The 19,240-nt window shown below is 42.4% G+C and overlaps 1 protein-coding gene across 1 annotated transcript; it reads left to right on the top strand.

Moving 5' to 3' along the window:
- Nucleotides 1-2,684: 2,684 nt before the first annotated feature.
- On the top strand, nucleotides 2,685-17,986 carry LOC130112687 (zinc finger protein 572-like). The gene is made up of 2 exons (XM_056280150.1): nucleotides 2,685-2,920; nucleotides 15,652-17,986. The coding sequence occupies exons 1-2, from the start codon at nucleotides 2,755-2,757 to the stop codon at nucleotides 16,752-16,754; spliced, it is 1,269 nt and encodes a 422-aa protein (XP_056136125.1). The 5' UTR covers nucleotides 2,685-2,754; the 3' UTR covers nucleotides 16,755-17,986.
- The last annotated feature ends 1,254 nt before the right edge of the window (nucleotides 17,987-19,240 follow it).

The following is a 19,240-nucleotide window of genomic DNA, read 5'->3' as shown; positions in this document are numbered from 1 at the left end:
AGGTGGCAGAGTCAGCCTTGACCCAGGTCCTCCATGAGGGAGCACGGAGTGGGAGGATTGATGTTGTTTTTGATGTCTATCACCAGACTTCGATCAAAGATGCTGAACGACTGAACCGGGGTGGAGACATCACTCTCCAGTACAAGAATCTTGCAGGGGGACACCACGTCCAGCAGTGGAGAAAATTTCTGTGCAGTTCCTCCAACAAGACCAGTCTCATCAAGTTTCTGGTGGAAGAGTGGAAACTCCCACGATACAGAGCTATGCTGCATGGCAAGGTGTTGTACATGACCTGTGAGGAAACCTGCTACAAGTTGACAGAAGATGGGTGTGAGGAAGCAGCAGAACTGCACTCCACACATGAAGAAGCTGACACCCGTCTGCTCCTGCATGCATTGCATGCAGCAAATGCGGGCTCAAAGTCAGTTATCATCACAGCTGAGGACACTGATGTCATGGTGCTTTGTCTTGGCTTCCAGAAGGACATCACCTGTCCCATCTACCAGAAGTGTGGGACTCAGAACCGCACACGGTTTGTCGACATCACCAAACTGGCAAGTTCACTTGGAGACAGCATCTGTGACAGCCTAATTGGCTTACATGCCTTCACAGGCTGCGACACTGTCAGTGCATTCGCTGGTCGAGGGAAGCTGAATGCCCTGAAGATAGTGAGAAAGCACACTTACTGCCAAGAGACTTTTAGTCAACTGGGACAGACATGGAATGTGAGTGATGAGCTGTTCCAGAAAATTGAGCAGTTCACCTGTCGGATGTATGTTGCTAATAGCAGCACTGCTGAGGTGAACAAACTGCGTTACCAGCTCTTCTGCAACAAAAGGGGAGAGGTTGAGTCCAGCCAGCTGCCACCATGTAGAGACTGTCTCTTTATGCATGTTCAACGAGCCAACTATCAGGCAGCAATATGGAAGTGCTGTCTGCAGGCTAACCCTGTGGTGCCAAGCCCTACTGAGTATGGATGGACAGACGATGAAGGCAAGCTGGCCATTTACTGGATGCGCTCCCCACCTGCACCAGATGTGGTCTTGGAAATGCTAACATGCAAGTGTGTGCATTCATGCAAAATGCCAAGCTGCATGTGCCTGTCAAATGGACTTCCATGCAAAGACATGTGCAGGTTACAGACCTGCAGTAACCAAAAACAGCAGGATGGTCCAGAACTGGACTTTGAACTTGGGGAGTCAGATGATGAGAGAAACGAGCAGTTTGATGAATGACAGTGTGATAATTCTGATGGTATTACTGTGGTAGTAGTCTATTGATGCACAGGATGTTGATTCTGGACTTGGTTACCCAGAGCTTGATAACAATAATGTAACCATATTCACATATACCCATTACCCTACCCATTACCATTACATATACCCACTAATGATATGGGATTACATGTATCATTGACAAAGTATATGTAAATGTCAATGTTGTTTAAAATATTAAAATAGTTCATTACCTCACTATGGTATTCCTTTTTATCATGTATTTTGATTGTGTATTTAAACAAATGTATAGAGACCAGTTTGTGACCTAACTGGCTTTGGTCTAGTTCTCATTTAAGGTTCACAATCACCTCACACAATGAAATAGTATGGGTATATTATACATTTCCTGAATCTTTACAGTCCTGTGAGTATTCCAGTGTTTGTGTTTTTTGTCCCTGATATTCCTAGATGCCACAGGGCTAAAAGAAAGTATATAGTTTAGGCGAAAATTGCAGAAAGATGTGTGTTATTGATGGGTTGAAGAGCTCAAGTGACCTCTATATTTGTGAGAAATATCCACAACAGGGCTTGAATGAAAGCTAAGAAGGTCCCCTTTAAAATGATACCAAAGACAATATTATAGAACATTGAAAAATGTCCTGACCATGAGGCTAAACCAGGATATGCACCAGCGTCTAAAATGCAATTTAGTTTAGCGGGTGGTTAACTTCATGAGCTGATAACTGTGATACAGCTGCCACTCGGGAATGGTTATCATACCAAAATATCATCTACAGACATGGATCCTTTCAAAAATTATAAGTAAGTTTTGCCACCTTGAGTGTACCGAAATATCGTCTGGCCCATGGACTACCTCACAGTAAGAAGGTCATGGGTACGAGCCCCGGGGTAGTCCAACCTTGGGGGTCGTCCCGGGTCGTCCTGTGTGGAGTTTGCATGTTCTCCCCGTGTCTGCGTGGGTTTCCTCCGGAGGCTCCGGTTTCCTCCCACAGTCCAAAGACATGCAGGTCAGGTGAATCGGCCATACTAAATTGTCCCTAGTTATGAATGTGTGTGTGTGTGTGTGTGTGTGTGTGTGTGTGTGTGTGTGGACCCTGTGTGACAGTCCGGCGGCCTGTCCAGGGTGTCTCACCGCCTGCCGCCCAATGATGGATATTATTTAGTTTCTTATTTTTCATTATTCTGATTTCGCTGTATATCATAGTCACGCAATTGTACTTTACCATCATTTCCACCACTGCTGAATTATTTCCATCCTTCATTTCGTATGTATTCCCAAACTTGTTCTGTACGTTGTTCTTGTTAAAAAAACAAAACAAAACAAAAACAAAACAAAAACAACGAAACGTCTGGTCTCGCGCGATCACGTATTGCCCAATGAGACAGAGACCGGAAGTAATTTATTGAACCCGACTCGAGTCGCATACGCAAGAAGAAGGTGGCGAGGAGGATAGTGAACGGCTTGCTATTCGCGTGGTTGAATGGTTACAAATTAATCTTGAAGATATTGTTGATAATGTCCAGAATCCAGATGCTACGGCTGATCGTCCAGCAGCGTCTGACTGCGGCTGCGGAGGAGATCTTTGGAGTGTTTGAAAAAACCGTTGAGGAGTATGAAGAAGAGATAGATCGCCAACGCAGGCTGCTGGTGGATGTTTTTAAGAATGGGAGCAACAAAACAGGTTTGTAGGAGGAGAATGGGTTGATCTCATTAAAGTGACAGATTATTCCTCTGTCGTTATTTTGCAAAGTCAATCATGTACAATAGTCAACTAAACAGGAGGGACAAGCTCCAAGATGGCGCGGATGAAGCGGCGTTTTGTAAATGTAGAACGAGTTATAAGCATCTTTTTTTTTGTACTCCGAAAATTACATTGTTCGCAGTCCATTTGAACCCTTTCCTGCTTTCATTACTCGTAAATCCTGCTTACAGCCTGATATTTAGACACTGGTAAAATTGGAAATGTACTATGTTGGACTTGAGAGCTAATACATGTCGATAGGGATGTAGCGTTAATAGTTATGACATACACTTTGACGATTACGTGCAATGTGATGCCTCACCTGCGCAGGTGCGTGATGTTTCCCCACAGTGGGTTTGCATTGTTATCATTGCCGAGATATACGACTACGCCCGGCTAAGGAACCTTTTTAAAACTACATGGGTAAATACTGAAATAACAATAGAAAAGAAAAGGTGCACAACCGTGCCACATAAAATCCCCCAATCCCTAGCATATTGCTTGTAATAAGCTGTTCTCTCGTACACTGTAATTCTTTATCGTCCTGCCTTATTTTCTGTTGATTTATCATAAGGCAGTCTGTATTAACATACAAAATAGCAAAGGTAATCAACCATGCCACTTAGAGAAATGCAACCACTTGTCTATGACTCAAACTGCCCCCTTCTCTCATGCGTATCTTCTTCACTCTTTCCAGTTTTAGTTTTGATTGTCAATGAACCATTAATAACACGTAGAAAATGAAATAATAATAGCAGAGGTAGATGATTATACCACATAAAGCGATGCAAAATCTCATATACTGCTCGAATACTCCTTTCTATCACATACAAATGATATTTATCCCAGTTTTGGTCTGTATTGTCAACAAGCTATTGTCATTAGTAGATAACATAAAAAACATACAATAAATAACCAAGGTATGAAACAATACCACATAAAATGATAATCACTTGCACGTATCTTGCAATAGTCCTGCTCTCACAAAGTCACTCTTTGTTTTGTATTGTTGATTTGTCCAAAGGAATTGAATCAAGTGCAACTGGACTTGGTATATATCCGTGAAGACGTTTCGCCTCTCATCCAAGAGGTTTCATCAGTTCGTGCCTTTCTGACTAGACCAAGCTAGTCTGACTGGCTGGTGATGAAACTCAGATATTTATCCATCTTCACGGATATTTACCAAGTCCAGTTGCACTTGATTCAATTCCTTTGGATAACCATGACCTGGATGAATGAGAACATTCACAGACATTGTTGATTTGTATTTTTAGTAAATTCGTAACAAACACAAATATCTTGAATAACATACAGATTAGCAAAAGGCATGCAACAATACCACCTAGAGACATGCAGCTACTTGCATATGACTCAGAATACTGCTTTCTATCATACGTGGTCACTATTTTTTTCAGTCCATGCAGTATGAATAGTGCTAAGGGCAGAGAAAAAAAAAATCAAAGGTACACAACTATACCATCTAAAGACATGCAACCACATAATGCTCCAAATTTCCCCTTCTTTCATTCACAGTCTCTTTTTTCAGTTTTGACTTGTATTATTAAACTAATAATAATTTTGCAGTTAATTAAATAATAAGTTGCTGTAGCCTTTGGCAGGTTGACACAGTTGGATCTGCACACTCAAAAGTCAGGAATATGCAAGGGGAGAATGTTTGAAATGACTGATTCTTCTTCCAGTTGCAACATCAATGATAATGTGCTTTGACAGCACTTTTTTGCTGCTAATTGTAGCCTAAACATGATAAAACTCGGTAATGCATTGTCTTGCATAGCTTTTGTCAAGTTAAGTCCACAATTTGCCATCACGTTATGTTCTTTATAATGTGTGACACCCCCATCCTTAGATCCTCAATTTGGATGAGGAAAAACTCCACAGTATGTGTGGGTATGTGGGCCTGAGTAACATAACCATAGTCAAGATAGCCCCACATTTGATATTTACTTTGTATTCAAGTTAAACAGTTGTTTGGTACAATGTGATTTGTGAATTTATCCTTTTCAGTGTTTTGATGCAGATTATATTTATTAACACATTATAATGACAAGGAAGCAAACTAGAGATAAAGATACACCCCTATTTTACTCAGATATTACTCAGTAATTACCACTCATTGTTCAGTTACATTTATTTTGCCCTCAGGGAAGAATCTCTTACAGTAGCGTTATGATAACCTTATTTGGCTTATATGAAGATAAAGCTCGGGACTGATACAGCTTGGGACTGTCATTTAGCCTGATTAGGTTGCGTTATTTTGATTTAGTCATCGCTAGCCATTAAAATTTGGAAATAACATTAGGCGTTCACGTTATTTCCATGGAGTCTAACGTTAGCTAGCGTACACGTTATTCCAAATTCCACTACTACTCGTGTAACATAACTAATGTTACCATTTTGCCAACGATTACAACATAAGTTGAGCTCCTCAGCCAAAGTTCCATCTTAACATTAATGTTAGCCCCTGATGGTTCCATTTTTGATAGTATTAGCAAGGCTTATACTGTCATAACCATAACGTAATTAAACAATTTTCTTTTGGATTTGTTTTGGAAAAGGAGACTAATTCATCAGACAACGGTGTAGACATTTAGCTAAAATGGACCTACGTTACTTATGATGTAGTTAAACAGAACGCTTATTAGAGTAGCCTAATTATGTCACCTGAGAAGGGGGCAAATACCAAGCTCACTGAAAATGACAGAAGCTGAATTGAAATTACCTTGTCAAATTGTCTTAATTCATACTCAATAATCCAGGTAAGGAAATACCAGAAAGTTGAGTCAGTTCATCAGGACACAACATTTATTGGGAGAAACGTTTCATCACTCATCCAATGGACCTCTTTAGTCTCAACTGAAGAGGTCACTTGGATTTGTGTATCAGTAACAACTTGCTCTCCTACAGCCAACAAAACCTCCTCCACCATCATACTGAGCTCTGACGGATTATCTGGATCCCATGACAAATGGATGGAGGTGGTGTCTTGGAGGACACCATTCATCCGTAAATCAACTAGCAAAAATTGGCAGGAGAGTCACCAATCAGCCAACAAAAAGAATACATACTTACCTGATTATACAGAAAAGACAGATGGAAAAAAGAAGATATTTTTCCTTAGTTAGAAAAAGAGTACATTCCAATCATAAGTGCTGAGAGAGAGAGAGAGTGTGTTTTTACGCAGAGATCCTGCAATTATAGCGTAATGAAGTTTCATCTGTACGCTGGCTTTGTTTCTTTTACACTGAACCAAACAAAGATGGCATAATCATACACCAGTGTGTGATTTAACATAGTATGCTGGCATTCAAGAAGCAGAGGCGTCAAACATATAACACAACAGCGTCAGCTGTCCCGTCGCTGTATCCCTGTTACACAGACGTCGATTTGGCTTTGTGACTGTCTACCTCTGCTGCCGGCTTAATGCCGGAACAGCAATGAGCCCCCCTCCCCTCCACATTCTGTCTTTGTACCTTTTGCACAGAACGGTGAGGCAGCTTAATGGTACAGCGTTCCTGCCTTGATAAGGTTGTAAAAAGCCTGAGAGAGGGCTAGACCGCTTTTTCAATTCAATTCAATTCAATTCAATTTATTGTCATTAAAAACAATGTGCAGGCACATGTTAAAAATTAAATGAGGGCTGTGGCTTCACCAAACAGTGCAATACAGACAAACACAGTATAAGATATACACATATGAAGACCAAAAGCTAAAAATAAGTTAAAAAAGAGAGAGTACAAAATATTTAAAAATATCTACAGACATTCAGTGGGTAGCCAGGTTCCGGTTGGGCAACGGCTTGTGGAAAGAAGCTGTTTTTGAGCCTGGTAGTGTGGGCTCTGAGGCTCCTGTAGCGCTTCCCAGAGCGCAGGGGGGAGAACAGTCCATGGTTGGGGTGGGTGGGATCTCTGCTGAAGGTACTTGGTGTGTCATCAGGACAGAGGAAGGAAGACAAGGAGACTTGGTGGTGGAATGAGGAAGTACAGCAAATTATACAGTAGAGCTGTGAACGAATGCCAAAAATAGGCCTCGAACGAATAACGAATATTACACACTGAGGTTCGAATGGCATTCGAATACCTTGAATTTGCATATCACCCCCAAAAATCAATACAGAGAGAGTAAGTCTATTGTAGCCCGTGTTTTTATTAACAGCATATTTATGACAACATACAACTCCAGCACATTGTCCGCACATATTAGTCCAAAAACTGTTGTTGAGCACCCCTAAACATAAAATAAATCTGACTAGGAAAAGGCCAGATGATGTTAACTAGGGCCTACTCTAAGTAACATACAAGTAAAATAAATCTGACTAGGAAAAGGCCAGATGGTGTTAACGAATTTACCGTAAGTAACATAGGCATAGTAAATTATCCATGACCCACGGGGCTTAAAAAAATAAAATCAAGAGTCCTACTCACTGTAGTAGTATAAGAAGTTGTGCTAATAGTGGTTTGCGAGAAAAACCAAAGCGTCCACGTGTTCAGACTCGAGAGCGCTCCTTTTTTTGGTGACTATGTTTCCCGCATCAGAAAAGACACGCTCAGAGCGCACGGATGTCCCTGGCACGGCGAGGTATCTCTGAGCCATCTTCCCGAGGTGTGGATATATTCTCTCTTCGATTTTCCCATTAACAGCCCAAAACCCAAAGAATTTCCATACGTAACTTCTCAGATGTTGTGGAGTATGAATGACTCTCGCAGGAGATGTGCTAGTGCTAGTGCTAGCGCTTGGGTCACAGCCAACGTTCTTCTCGGATTCCGCCATTTCCTGTGTTCTATGAGCCCGCCCGCTCGGCGTGGGAACTGACAAGAGCTTTTTAATTTCCGGTTTTACTACGGATGTAGGCTATGCTTATTTTCATAAAATACGTTTCACGAAACCATCATTTATTTCCATTTAAACGTGTGTGCATTAATAATAATAATATTCATAAGGGGGAAAAATATATTAAAAAAATATATTACAAAAAATCGAATTTCATATTTTCATATTCAAATTCGAATATTATTACCATAATTCGAATGTACATTCGAATTTCAAATGCTATCTGACAGGCCTATTATACAGAGGAAAAGGTTGGCAAAGAAGAAGTGGGATAGTAAGAGATGACGAAAGTAGACAGGAGTACAAGGAGATGCAGCGTAAAGCAAAGAGAGTGGTGGCAAAGGAAAAGGCGTATGGTGAGTTGTATAACAGGTTAGACACTAAGGAAGGAGAAAAGGACTTGTACCGATTGGCTAGACAGAGGGACCAAGCTGCAAAGGATGTGCAGCAAGTTAGGGCGATCAAGGATAGAGATGGAAATGTGCTGACAAGCGAGGAGAGTGTGCTAAGAAGGTGGAAGGAATACTTTGAGGGGCTGATGAATGAAAAAAATGAGAGAGAGAGAAGGTTGGATGATGTAGGGATAGTGAATCAGGAAGTTCAGTGGAATAACAAGGAGGAAGTGAGGGCAGCTATGAAGAGGATGAAGAGTGGAAAGGCAGTTGGTCCTGATGACATACCTGTGGAGGCATGGAGATGTTTAGGAGAGATGGCAGTGGAGTTTTTAACTAGATTGTTTAAAACAATCCTGGAAAGTGAGAGGATGCCTGCAAAGTGGAGAAGAAGCATACTGGTACCGATTTTCAAGAACAAGGTCGATGTGCAGAACTGTAACAACTACAGAGGTATAAAGTTGATCAGCCACAGCATGAAGATTTGGGAAAGAGTAATAGAAGCTAGGTTAAGAGGAGAGGTGATGATCAGCGAGCAGCAGTATGGGTTCATGCCACGAAAGAGCACCACAGATGCAATGTTTGCTTTGAGAAGGTTGATTGAGAAGTATAGAGAAGGCCAGAAAGAGTTGCATTGTGTCTTTGTAGATTTAGAGAAAGCTTATGACAGAGTGCCGAGAGAGGAGGTGTGGTATTGTATGAGGAAGTCAGGAGTTGCAGAGAAGTATGTAGGAGTGGTGCAGGATACGTATGAGGGAAGTGTGACAATGGTGAGGTGTGCGGTTGGAATGACAGATGGGTTCAAGGTGGAGGTCGGATTACACCAAGGATCGGCTCTGAGCCCTTTCTTGTTTGCAATGGTGATGGACAGGTTGACGGACAAGATCAGACAGGAGTCTCCATGGACGATGATGTTCGCGGATGACATTGTGATCTGTAGCGAGAGTAGGGTGCAGGTTGAGGAGAGCCTGGAGAGGTGGAGGTATGCACTGGAGAGAAGAGGAATGAAAGTTAGTAGGAGCAAGACGGAATACCTATGCGTGAATGAGAGAGAGGACAGTGGAATGGTCAGGATGCAAGGAGTGGAGGTGACAAAGGCATTTGAGTTTAAATACTTGGGGTCAACCGTCCAAAGTAACGGGGAGTGCAGTAGAGAGGTGAAAAAGAGAGTGCAGGCGGGGTGGAGTGGGTGGAGAAGTGTGTCAGGAGTGCTTTGCGACAGAAGGGTACCAGCAAGAGTTAAAGGAAAAGTTTACAAGATGGTTGTGAGACCAGCTATGTTATATGGTTTGGAGACATTGGCACTGACGAAAAGACAGGAGGCGGAGCTGGAGATGGCAGAGTTGAAGATGCTAAGATTTTCACTGGGAGTAACGAAGAAGGACAGGATTAGGAACGATTATATTAGAGGGACTGCTCAGGTTGGACGGTTTGGAGACGAAGCAAGAGAGGCAAGATTGAGATGGCTTGGACATGTGTGGAGGAGAGATGCGGAGTATATTGGGAGAAGGATGCTGAATATGGAGCTGCCAGGGAAGAGGAGAAGAGGAAGGCCAAAGAGGAGGTTTATGGATGTGGTGAGGGAAGACATGCAGGTGGCTGGTGTGACAGAGGAAGACGCAGAAGACAAGAAGAAATGGAAACGGATGATCCGCTGTGGCGACCCCTAACGGGAGCAGCCGAAAGTAGTAGTAGTGTGTAGATTGATGAGAAAAAAAAGGAATTTTATCCATTTTGGAATAAGGCTGTAACATCACAAAATGTGGGGAAAGTGAAGGGGTGTGAATACTTTCCGGATGCGCTATATATGCTACATAGAGCCTACACACACCTGGAGAGGCCACGCAGCACTGTGAGAATCATGTTATTTGACTTCTCCAGTGCGTTCAACACCATCCAGCCTCCCCAGCTAGCTGAGAAGCTGTCAATGATGCGGATAAACCACATCCTGGTGGCCTGGATCACGGGCTACCTCACCTGCACACGACAGTATGTTAGGCTGCAGGGCAGTCTGTCAGACATGCTGGTGTGTAGCACCAGTGCTCCCCAGGGAACTGTGTTGTCATCTTTCCTGTTCAGCATCTACACCTTGGACTTCCGCTCCAACTCAGAGACGTGCCACCTACAGAAGTTCTCCAATGGCTCATCCATCATCAGCTGCGTTACAGATGACAATGAGGGGGAGTGCAGAGACCTAGTGGAGAGCTTTGTGACGTGGTGCTACAACAACCACCTCCAGCTTAACATCGGTAAGACCAAGGAGCTGGTGGTGGACTACCGACAGGGCAAGAAGGGGACCCCTGCTCCCATCACCATCCACAGGGAGAGGGTGGAGATGGTGAACACCTACAAGTTCCTGGGAGTACAAATGAACAACAAACTGCACTGGTCTGATAACGTCGAGGCCCTCTACCAGAAGGGTCAGAGCAGGCTGTACTTCCTGAGGAGGCTCAGGTCCTTCAATGTGTGCAGCAGGCTGCTGCAGATGTTCTATGAGTCTACTTGCCAGTGTCCTATTCTTTGTTGTGGTTTATTGGGGGTTGGGGGGTTACGACTTGTGTCACATCACATAGCCAAGTCTATGACAAACCATGGTTGTAATAAGGTAGTTTTCAGCAGCGCGAGAGATACCAGTAAACTGAACAAGCTGGTGAAGAAGGCTAGCTCAGTAGTGGGGGATGACCTGGAGGCGGTTGTGGAGGGGAGGATGAGGAGGAAGATGGCCGCCATCTGGATGAATTCCTCCCGTCCCCTCCACGACGAGATAATGGGGAGGAGGAGCACATTCAGTCACAGACTCATTGCCCCCCGGAAAACTACGAAACGCCTCAGCCAATCTTTTGTACTGACAGCCATCAGGCTCCACAACAAGGCCCACCCCCTGCCCCAACCTTGCCCCCCCCCCTTCGCCTCCCGCACAAAGACTGGCTAGGACTGACTCCTTGATCCCCTGTCCCCCGCACAAGGATTGACTAGGACCGACTCTTTGACCTCCAGACCCCTGAACAAGGACTGAGTAGGACCAACTCCTTGACCACCACTGAGCCCTCTGACTTATGATTAGGCTGACTTGACCTAGTGACCCACCTGACTGTACCATACCTTGCATATTGCACATGGTGTACTGTTTTACAGTGTACAAGTTGCTACTGTTCACATATTACATATTACATATGACATTGCACATTGTGTATTATTTAAAACATACAAGTTGCTATTTATTTATTTATGGAACTGATGATAGGGCATACTGCTGGTGGAGTGTATACGCTATGCCATGTGTGTATGTGTGATGCTATATATATATATACACATATATATGCAGAATATAGTATATGTATTTGCTGATCTCATATTTGTGATGTTGTTTAGTGTTGTCAGTATTAATGTTAGGTTTAGTATTGTTCTGATCACGAGGTGGCTGACTTCAACTCTATCTATCTACCTCTACACAGTTGATGCCTTTTGTTACCCTCTTTGCTGCTATCTACACCTGAATTTCCCTTTAGGGATGAATAAAGGTTATCTAATTTTTGTTTTATATGCATTAAAAAGTGCTTGCATTTATATTTTCTTGTTAGCTTGAAAAACTGCCAAATTGCGGACATTTGCAGCCTACACAATTAACGACTGGTCAACATCCTACCGCACAAAGATTTGGCTTGATTATTTTGTGTCTTTGATTGCTTCTCAGAATCAGACTAATAAAAGGACTGATTAGGATGAAAATTCAGACCATTGAGCGATTAATCAGTCTGACCCCAGAGGGAGTCCACATAATGTAGTATTTAAAAGATTAATTAAGATACACTTTTAACAATTTCTCTTGTAATTTTTTTGACCTCAGAAAGAACAAATTGCACTCACCAGTAACTCAAGACACCAAGTAGTTTAAGTATATATTTTAACTTAAACATCATAAGGATAATAATGCAGTAATAATAAATCTAACTACAGTACAGTATTTATAATTGAGAGGGACAATGTGTGTATAGGTATAAAAAAACTTTAAAGAAAATTTTTTTTACATTTCAAACTCCCCACCTGCCACTGTCCTGGGAGTGGGTTGCGATCGGCAGAGGCTGGCCGTTTGATAGCAGAAACGAGAGCCTACTTGGAGCTCGCCTATTATGGAAGTTTTTATTAGACTTTATTATTTGTAACCCACAGAAGAAAATCCACAAATATATACCATGATCCACAAACATTTTCGCACAATGGTTCGTACTAACAAACGGACGGACTACTTTGCACGATGCTCAAAACACACATCACATAGCCAAGTCTATGACAAACCATGGTTGTAATAATGCAGTTTTCACCACAGTGGCAGCACGTAGCTGAAATTCACTGCTTTCTATATAAATTGTATAGATTGCTCTAAAAATGTCAAGATAAGCACAAGGGTCAATGTTTCTGACTTGGATGTGTCCAAGTACATAAGTATTCAGTGAAAATAAGTTTTTTTTTTTGTGTTGTGTAGACCTTTAAGTGGGGTTTCTTTCATTAAGCTACCATGTAATTATGTTAGTCATGTTAGTGTTTTCATATTTCTCCTGTCTGTTGTTGATAAGTATCCTACATGGTGTCTCTGTGCAACAATGCAGTGCCAACATAAGGACAGCAAACAGCAGCCTCCAGTGATTATTGGCGTTATTAAAACTATTGAGACAATATGAAAATGGTATCACCTAGCCTTGCTGACTTGACATCAGTTTTCAGCATAATGACATTTAGAGTTAGGCATTACAGAATCCAAATCCAATGTGATGGTGTTGAAGTTTACAATCAAACACATCGCCCATACTGTTTTGGAGCATGTACTTGCCTGATTTCCATCTAAAAATAGTACATTAAGAAATCACAACATGGCATCAATTTCGCAAGCGTAAAAGGAATCCAGGAAAGAGCCGTTTGCAGCCCACTTAATGCGTGTATGAAAGTAAGAGCACAACTTGCAGGATCTTACATGGCCTCATACAAGGTAATACAATATTTTTGGCTGGACCGGGTTAGCGGGCCAGCCCTACAGTTTCAAATGTCGCTGAGCAACTATGTTTAGTGTGACTGACTAACTGACTAACTGAGTGATCATGATTGACATGATTGGGCCACTGGATCAGGTGACCAATGACATCACTGAAGTTACACGATTGGTCAGCCATCCAGCCCTACAACATCCAATATCTGTCAGTGATCATGTTCCAGACACGGCTGTGTCACATTCTGGGTACAATGCAGCCGCTGGAGCTACTCTAGACAATGCATTGTGATTCCACGAGATGCATTACAGTGCATTTCAGAAGTGGCTCTTCTCTGTGCTCTGCTAAAAATACACGCCTAGATTATTTTTGACGGAAGCCACGTCAAGCTGCACAGAGCAGATCGAGTTGGGCAGGAAGTTAGACACAGTAACGGCATAGAGCATCTGGTAAATTTTCAAAATAAAACACACTGTGCAGACTCCCAAACGTATATTCACATCGCTACGTCAACATTACATCATAACTTGTGGCACCAGGCCAGAAATCCAGAAGTAGGAAATAACAACAAACACAATTAAAACAGACCAAAAATATATATATATATATTTAACTACTGAACTCCTCTTCATTGGCTCCAAGTCCACTCTCAGCCAAATCAACAACCTTGCACTCACCATCGATGGCACTACTGTCTCCTCTTCCCCCCAGGCACGCAACCTTGGTTTGATCCTTGATCCCACCCTCTCCCTTGAGCCACATATCCGCCAAATGGTCAAATCCTCCTTCTACCACCTTCGCAACATTGCAAAAATAAGATCCTCTCTCACACGCTTTGCTGCTGAGATACTGATCCATGCCTTCATCTCCTATTGCCTTGATTACTGCAACTCACTCCTCTATGGCATCAGTGCTAGCTCTATCAAGAGACTCCAATTGGTCCAGAACGCATCCGCCCGACTTTTAACTTTCACCAAATCCTGGCACCACATCACCCCAGTCCTAAAAGACCTCCACTGGCTACCCATCTCCCACCGGATCAATGACAAACTCCTGGTTCTTACTTATAAAGCCCTTCACAAATTGGCTCCCTCATACCACACCGATCTCCTCTCCCCCTACCAACCCTCTCGGTCCCTCAGATCCACCACAGCCTCCCCTCTCTCTACCCCCAGGTCCAACCTCCGCGGCTTTGGTGACCGAGCCTTCTCCAAAGCAGCTCCCAGGCTCTGGAACTCACTTCCTCAAATCAGACTCAGAATCCCTCTCACTTGTCCAATCCCGTCTCAAGACACACCTTTTCTCCATTGCCTTCTCGTGCCCCCCCCCCCCCGTCCGCTCATACACCCCTGGTCTGGGGGCAGGCTGGGGACTGAGTGCTTGACCTGCATCTGTGATTTATGTGATTTATGGTGTTTGTTTTTCTTTCCTTCTTTATCTGTCCAAGTCGGAGAGTACTGCTGGTGTCATCTGTGGCTGCCGCTTCTCCCTCTCGTAGCCCCCTTTCCCATCCACCCCTGTATGTCTGTGTTATGTTCCTCTGTCGTCTTGTTTCACTCCATTTATTGTAAAGCGACTTTGAGTACTTGAAAAGCGCTATATAAGATTGATTTATTATTATTATTATTACTTAGCATGCATACCCATGGTAGAAGCACAAAGATCAAGGAAAAATTACCAAATCAACAAGTCAACAAAATCGGGCAGGGAAAATGCTCCGCTTCTGAAATGCTCTGAAATGCTCCCAGTGAGGACGGAACAAATCAAGGTGTTACATGGCTGAGTGAACAAATTACACAATTGGGCCGCTGGATCAAATGACCAACGATGTTATTGAAGTTACACGATTGGTCGGCCTACCAATGTCACTGGTAAACATGGAACTATTATATCAAACGTAGCTTAGGCATGTCATCTGATATGCTACTTCAGTGCACTTAAACAACAAGTACTACTGGGACCACTACAGAAAATTGCAGATGAACATGTCTCGGAATTAACATTATAGACACTACCACTGACTAGCCCTCTAAAAAATTGGCCACAATTTCAAACATTGACCATACACGGTCAAGTAGGTGTTAAAAATAATGCAGATGTTAAAAAAAAAGAAAGTTAAATGGCTTTGTAAGTGTCATGCTGAAATCATGAGTCCGCAACATGAGATATCACCCAGATAATTTTACCCCTCAGAATATGGGTTTAGAAGACCACTCTAGAAAATTCATCCTAAAGAATATTGACTAAGGAAAGTCTTATTGTATAGCGTTTGTTGACTGTAGGGAAGCTCACTGTTAACAGTCTGGTGACAGTCAGCAGAGCAGCTGAAGGTAAATTTTGTTGTGGTCCAACTTTCCGTTTAAGGATAAAACATGGAAATAGTGGGTGTATTTCATTTTTGAAATAGAACTAACATTACTTGTTTTTGTTATTTCTCCCCTCGGTTTAGATCCTCCATATCTGTTTGACTATAAAGAGAAGGTTCCCTCTGAGCAGCAGGAGTGGACAGTCATTCTGGGCCAGGAGGAGCTAGAACCGACACACATTAAAGAAGAACTGGAAGAACTCTGGACCAGCCAGGAGGAAAAGCAGCTTCAAAGAATAGAGGAGGTTGATAACACCAAGTTACCATTTCCTCCTGTCCTTGTGAAGAGGGAAAACGATGAAGAGCGACCTCCCTCCTCAGAGCATCATCAAAGCCAAACTGAGAAGAACAAACAGGCAGAGCCTTCAGCTAGTACTTCATCTGAACAGATGAAAACAGAACCTGATGGAGAGGACTTTGGACTGTCAGCACCAGCCAGTAATCTAGATCAGGATGGTGATTTAGAATCAGTTAGTGATGGTGGCCCTCTCCCTTCAGACTATTGTGGAAGTGAGACTGAAGACAGTGATGATGACTGGAACAAAACTAGACAACCTCGGTCCGGTTTGGATGCAAGCGACAATGAAATAGTTCATCAGAGATCTATTAAGAAAAAACCTTTCACTTGCTCAGTATGTGGTAAAGGGTTTACTCAAAGAGGACATATGCAGAGACACATGAGAACACATACAGGAGAAAAACCGTTTAGGTGCTCAGTCTGTGGTAATGCATTTTCTCAAAAAGGAGATATGCTGAGACATATGAGAATACATACAGGAGAGAAACCATTCAGTTGCACAATCTGCGGTAAAGAGTTTTCTCAAAGAGGACAAATCCAACCACACATGCGAACACATACTGGAGAGAAACCCTTTAGTTGTTCAGTCTGTGGTAAAAGGTTTTGTGAAAGAGGACATTTGCAGACACACATGAGAACACATACAGGAGAAAAACCTTTTACCTGCGCAGTCTGTGGTAAAGGGTTTTCTCAGAGAGGAATTTTGCAGACACACATGAGAATACACACAGGAGAGAAACCATTTAGTTGCTCAGTCTGTGGTAAAGGGTTTTCTCAAAAAAGAGTTATGCAGACACACATGAAAATACATACAAGAGAGAAAACCCCTGTGGGTTTCAAGACTGTGGTGAATTGTTTTGGCAAAAGAACTGTCAGACAAAACACATGACATATCACAGAGAAGAAAATTGGATTAATTGGCTCATCTTGTGGAAAAAAAACTTTGTTCACATGCCAATATCAGATCATCATTCAAATTTGTGTACTTAGGACTAATCAAATGGTCAAGTTGGAACTCAGAAGTGGATGTTGAATGTCACCTTATCAGAGAGAACAATGAGAGAAGCCTACCATGAATTCATTCAATTTATCAGTTACTGTACTTGACAAGACTTTTATGAAACATGAATACAGTAATTGACTATCCACTGAAATTGTGATTAAGCGAATGTTATTTCTTGAAATAAATTAAAGGTACTAAATTCTCATTTAATTAACCTAACCTGTACACATCAATCCAATAGAAATTAATCATATTGCTTTGTTAGGCCCAGGAACCTTAACTCATTAATGTGGTGCCTACATATTTTTTGTTTTAAAATAAAATAATTTGTTTCATGAAATTTGATGGTACGGTGGCACAGTGGTTAGCGTGGTCACCTCACAGCAAAAACAGTCCTGGGTTCAAGCCCCAGGGTAGTCCAACCTCGGGGGTCGCCCTCTGTGGGGTTTGCATGTTCTTCCCGTGTCTGTGGCTTTCCTCCGGGTGCTGCGGTTTCCTCCCACAGTCCAAAGACATATAGGTCAGGTGATTCGGCTATACTAAGATTGTCCCTAGGTGTGAATGTGTGTCGGCCCTGTGACCGACTGGCGGCCTGTCCAGGGTGTCTCCCCACCTGCTGCCGAATGAATGCTGAGATAGGCTCCAGCATCTCTGTGACCCTGAGTAGGATAAACAGTTTGGATAATGGAATGTTTCGTGAAATGCATTAATATGGGTAACATTCTGAATCATTTTGATATTTTCACAAAACTTTTGTGTGGACAAAATAAAGTTGTATTCAAATGAATTATGCTTATACAATCTATTCACCTCACTTTAAATTACTATTTATTATGGTAAAGAATTATTTTCATGACATGGAATTCATATTGTGAATGGCATTCATTTTATGGAATAAAAATGTATTTCATGGATGCAGGAAAAACTAGATATAGATTTAGAAGCAATGGCAGATTAATAGTTGGCACATCAATGTGCCATCTGTACCCTTACTGCATTTTGTGTGGTGAAATCCATTTCCTGAAACACATGGCAAGCATTTCTTGGGATGAATGGGGAGGGGCCTACCAACAGCATGTGGCCATTCTCGCAAAAGTGGATATTGCCTTAAAAATATATTTGACTGAAACAATATGTACCCTCTTTCTGTGCATTATTTAAATGTCTACTTTAGTGTTATCCAGCAGCCATTAGCTAATGTGTCCAAAGCTCCTTGTATGGCTTTTTGCTCCCTAGCATGAGCTAGCCAGCCAGGTGGGTGGCTAAACTCATGCTACCTTTGAGTTATGTTCTAGAATTTGTCTTTGAGATGAGCGCATATGATGTGTCTCAACAGTGCCATAATTAAATTAATTTGTATATCCCTAAATCACAATTTAGTCCCAGAGGGTTTTACAATCACAAATACATTCTATGCAATGTACCCCCCCCCCATCCTTAGACCCCTGATTTGGATGATGAAAAACTCAATTAAATAAAATCCTTGTCAGGTAATAAATGGGATAAACCTTAGCGAGACACCAACAATGGAATTCTTTCAGGACGGGTAGATATGCATTAAGCACAGTAACAGATTTACAATAAAACATGAGAGCAGACAAGCAGTAACATATTTACAATAACTACTCAATGAGGCACGAAATTATTACATGTGTAATATTGAAATGGTGTAGAATGAATACAATTGATACATAAGTTATCACAAAATATGTTAAATTTAATGTATGAATATGTTATAGAGGAACAGTGCAAAGTTTATATTGAAAAGGCAAGCATTGTCCCCAGTAGGACGTCGGATGTCAGCCAGGTATGGCCCATGTGTCAACACTACTTTAGTGCCACAGAGCCATGAAAAGGGGATAGAGCTCTCATTGTCCCTAGGTGTGAATGTGTGAATATGGAGGATAATCCAGTCCCAACACATGCAACAAATGAGTGCAGAGTGAGAGTGATGCATGCATCGTTAGTGCCAACATGAATCATGCAAAATCATGACCAGATGCTGAACCAAGTAGCAAACAAGTCTTCGGGAGACTGAAGGCCCTGGTCAGTGTAAAAAATAGCCTTTTTCCCATAGTTACTGCACAGTTGCTAGCAGCAGAACCTCCAGTCCTGAAATGACAAAGGGAGAGAGAGAGCAAGTGGGCGAGCCAACCCAAGTGCACAAAAGGTGGGCTCATGTGGTCATGGCAATAAGACAGGCAGAAGAGTATGTTAGAGGCTGGGCCGGATTAACCATATGGACAACCGGGCAGTTGCCCAGGACCGCTAAAGGGCCCAGGGCACAAGCCCTTTTTGTAGCCTACAGCAACACAGTGAGACTATGAGGGCGAGCTGACAGAGCTTCCCCGCATTGGTCAGCCCGCGTCACG

The sequence above is a fragment of the Lampris incognitus genome, chromosome 5, assembly GCF_029633865.1.
Source record: "Lampris incognitus isolate fLamInc1 chromosome 5, fLamInc1.hap2, whole genome shotgun sequence".
NCBI lineage: Eukaryota > Metazoa > Chordata > Actinopteri > Lampriformes > Lampridae > Lampris > Lampris incognitus.
Note: the sequence above shows the minus strand (reverse complement) of the source record. Positions and strands in the feature narration are given on the sequence as shown.

Excerpts from the sequence above, each read along its gene's own strand:
- LOC130112687 (XM_056280150.1), top strand. The coding sequence starts at position 2,755 with ATGTCCAGAATCCAGATGCTACGGCTGATCGTCCAGCAGCGTCTGACT. Across the intron at positions 2,921-15,651 it reads GAATGGGAGCAACAAAACAG|ATCCTCCATATCTGTTTGAC; the intron begins GTTTGTAGGAGG and ends CCCTCGGTTTAG.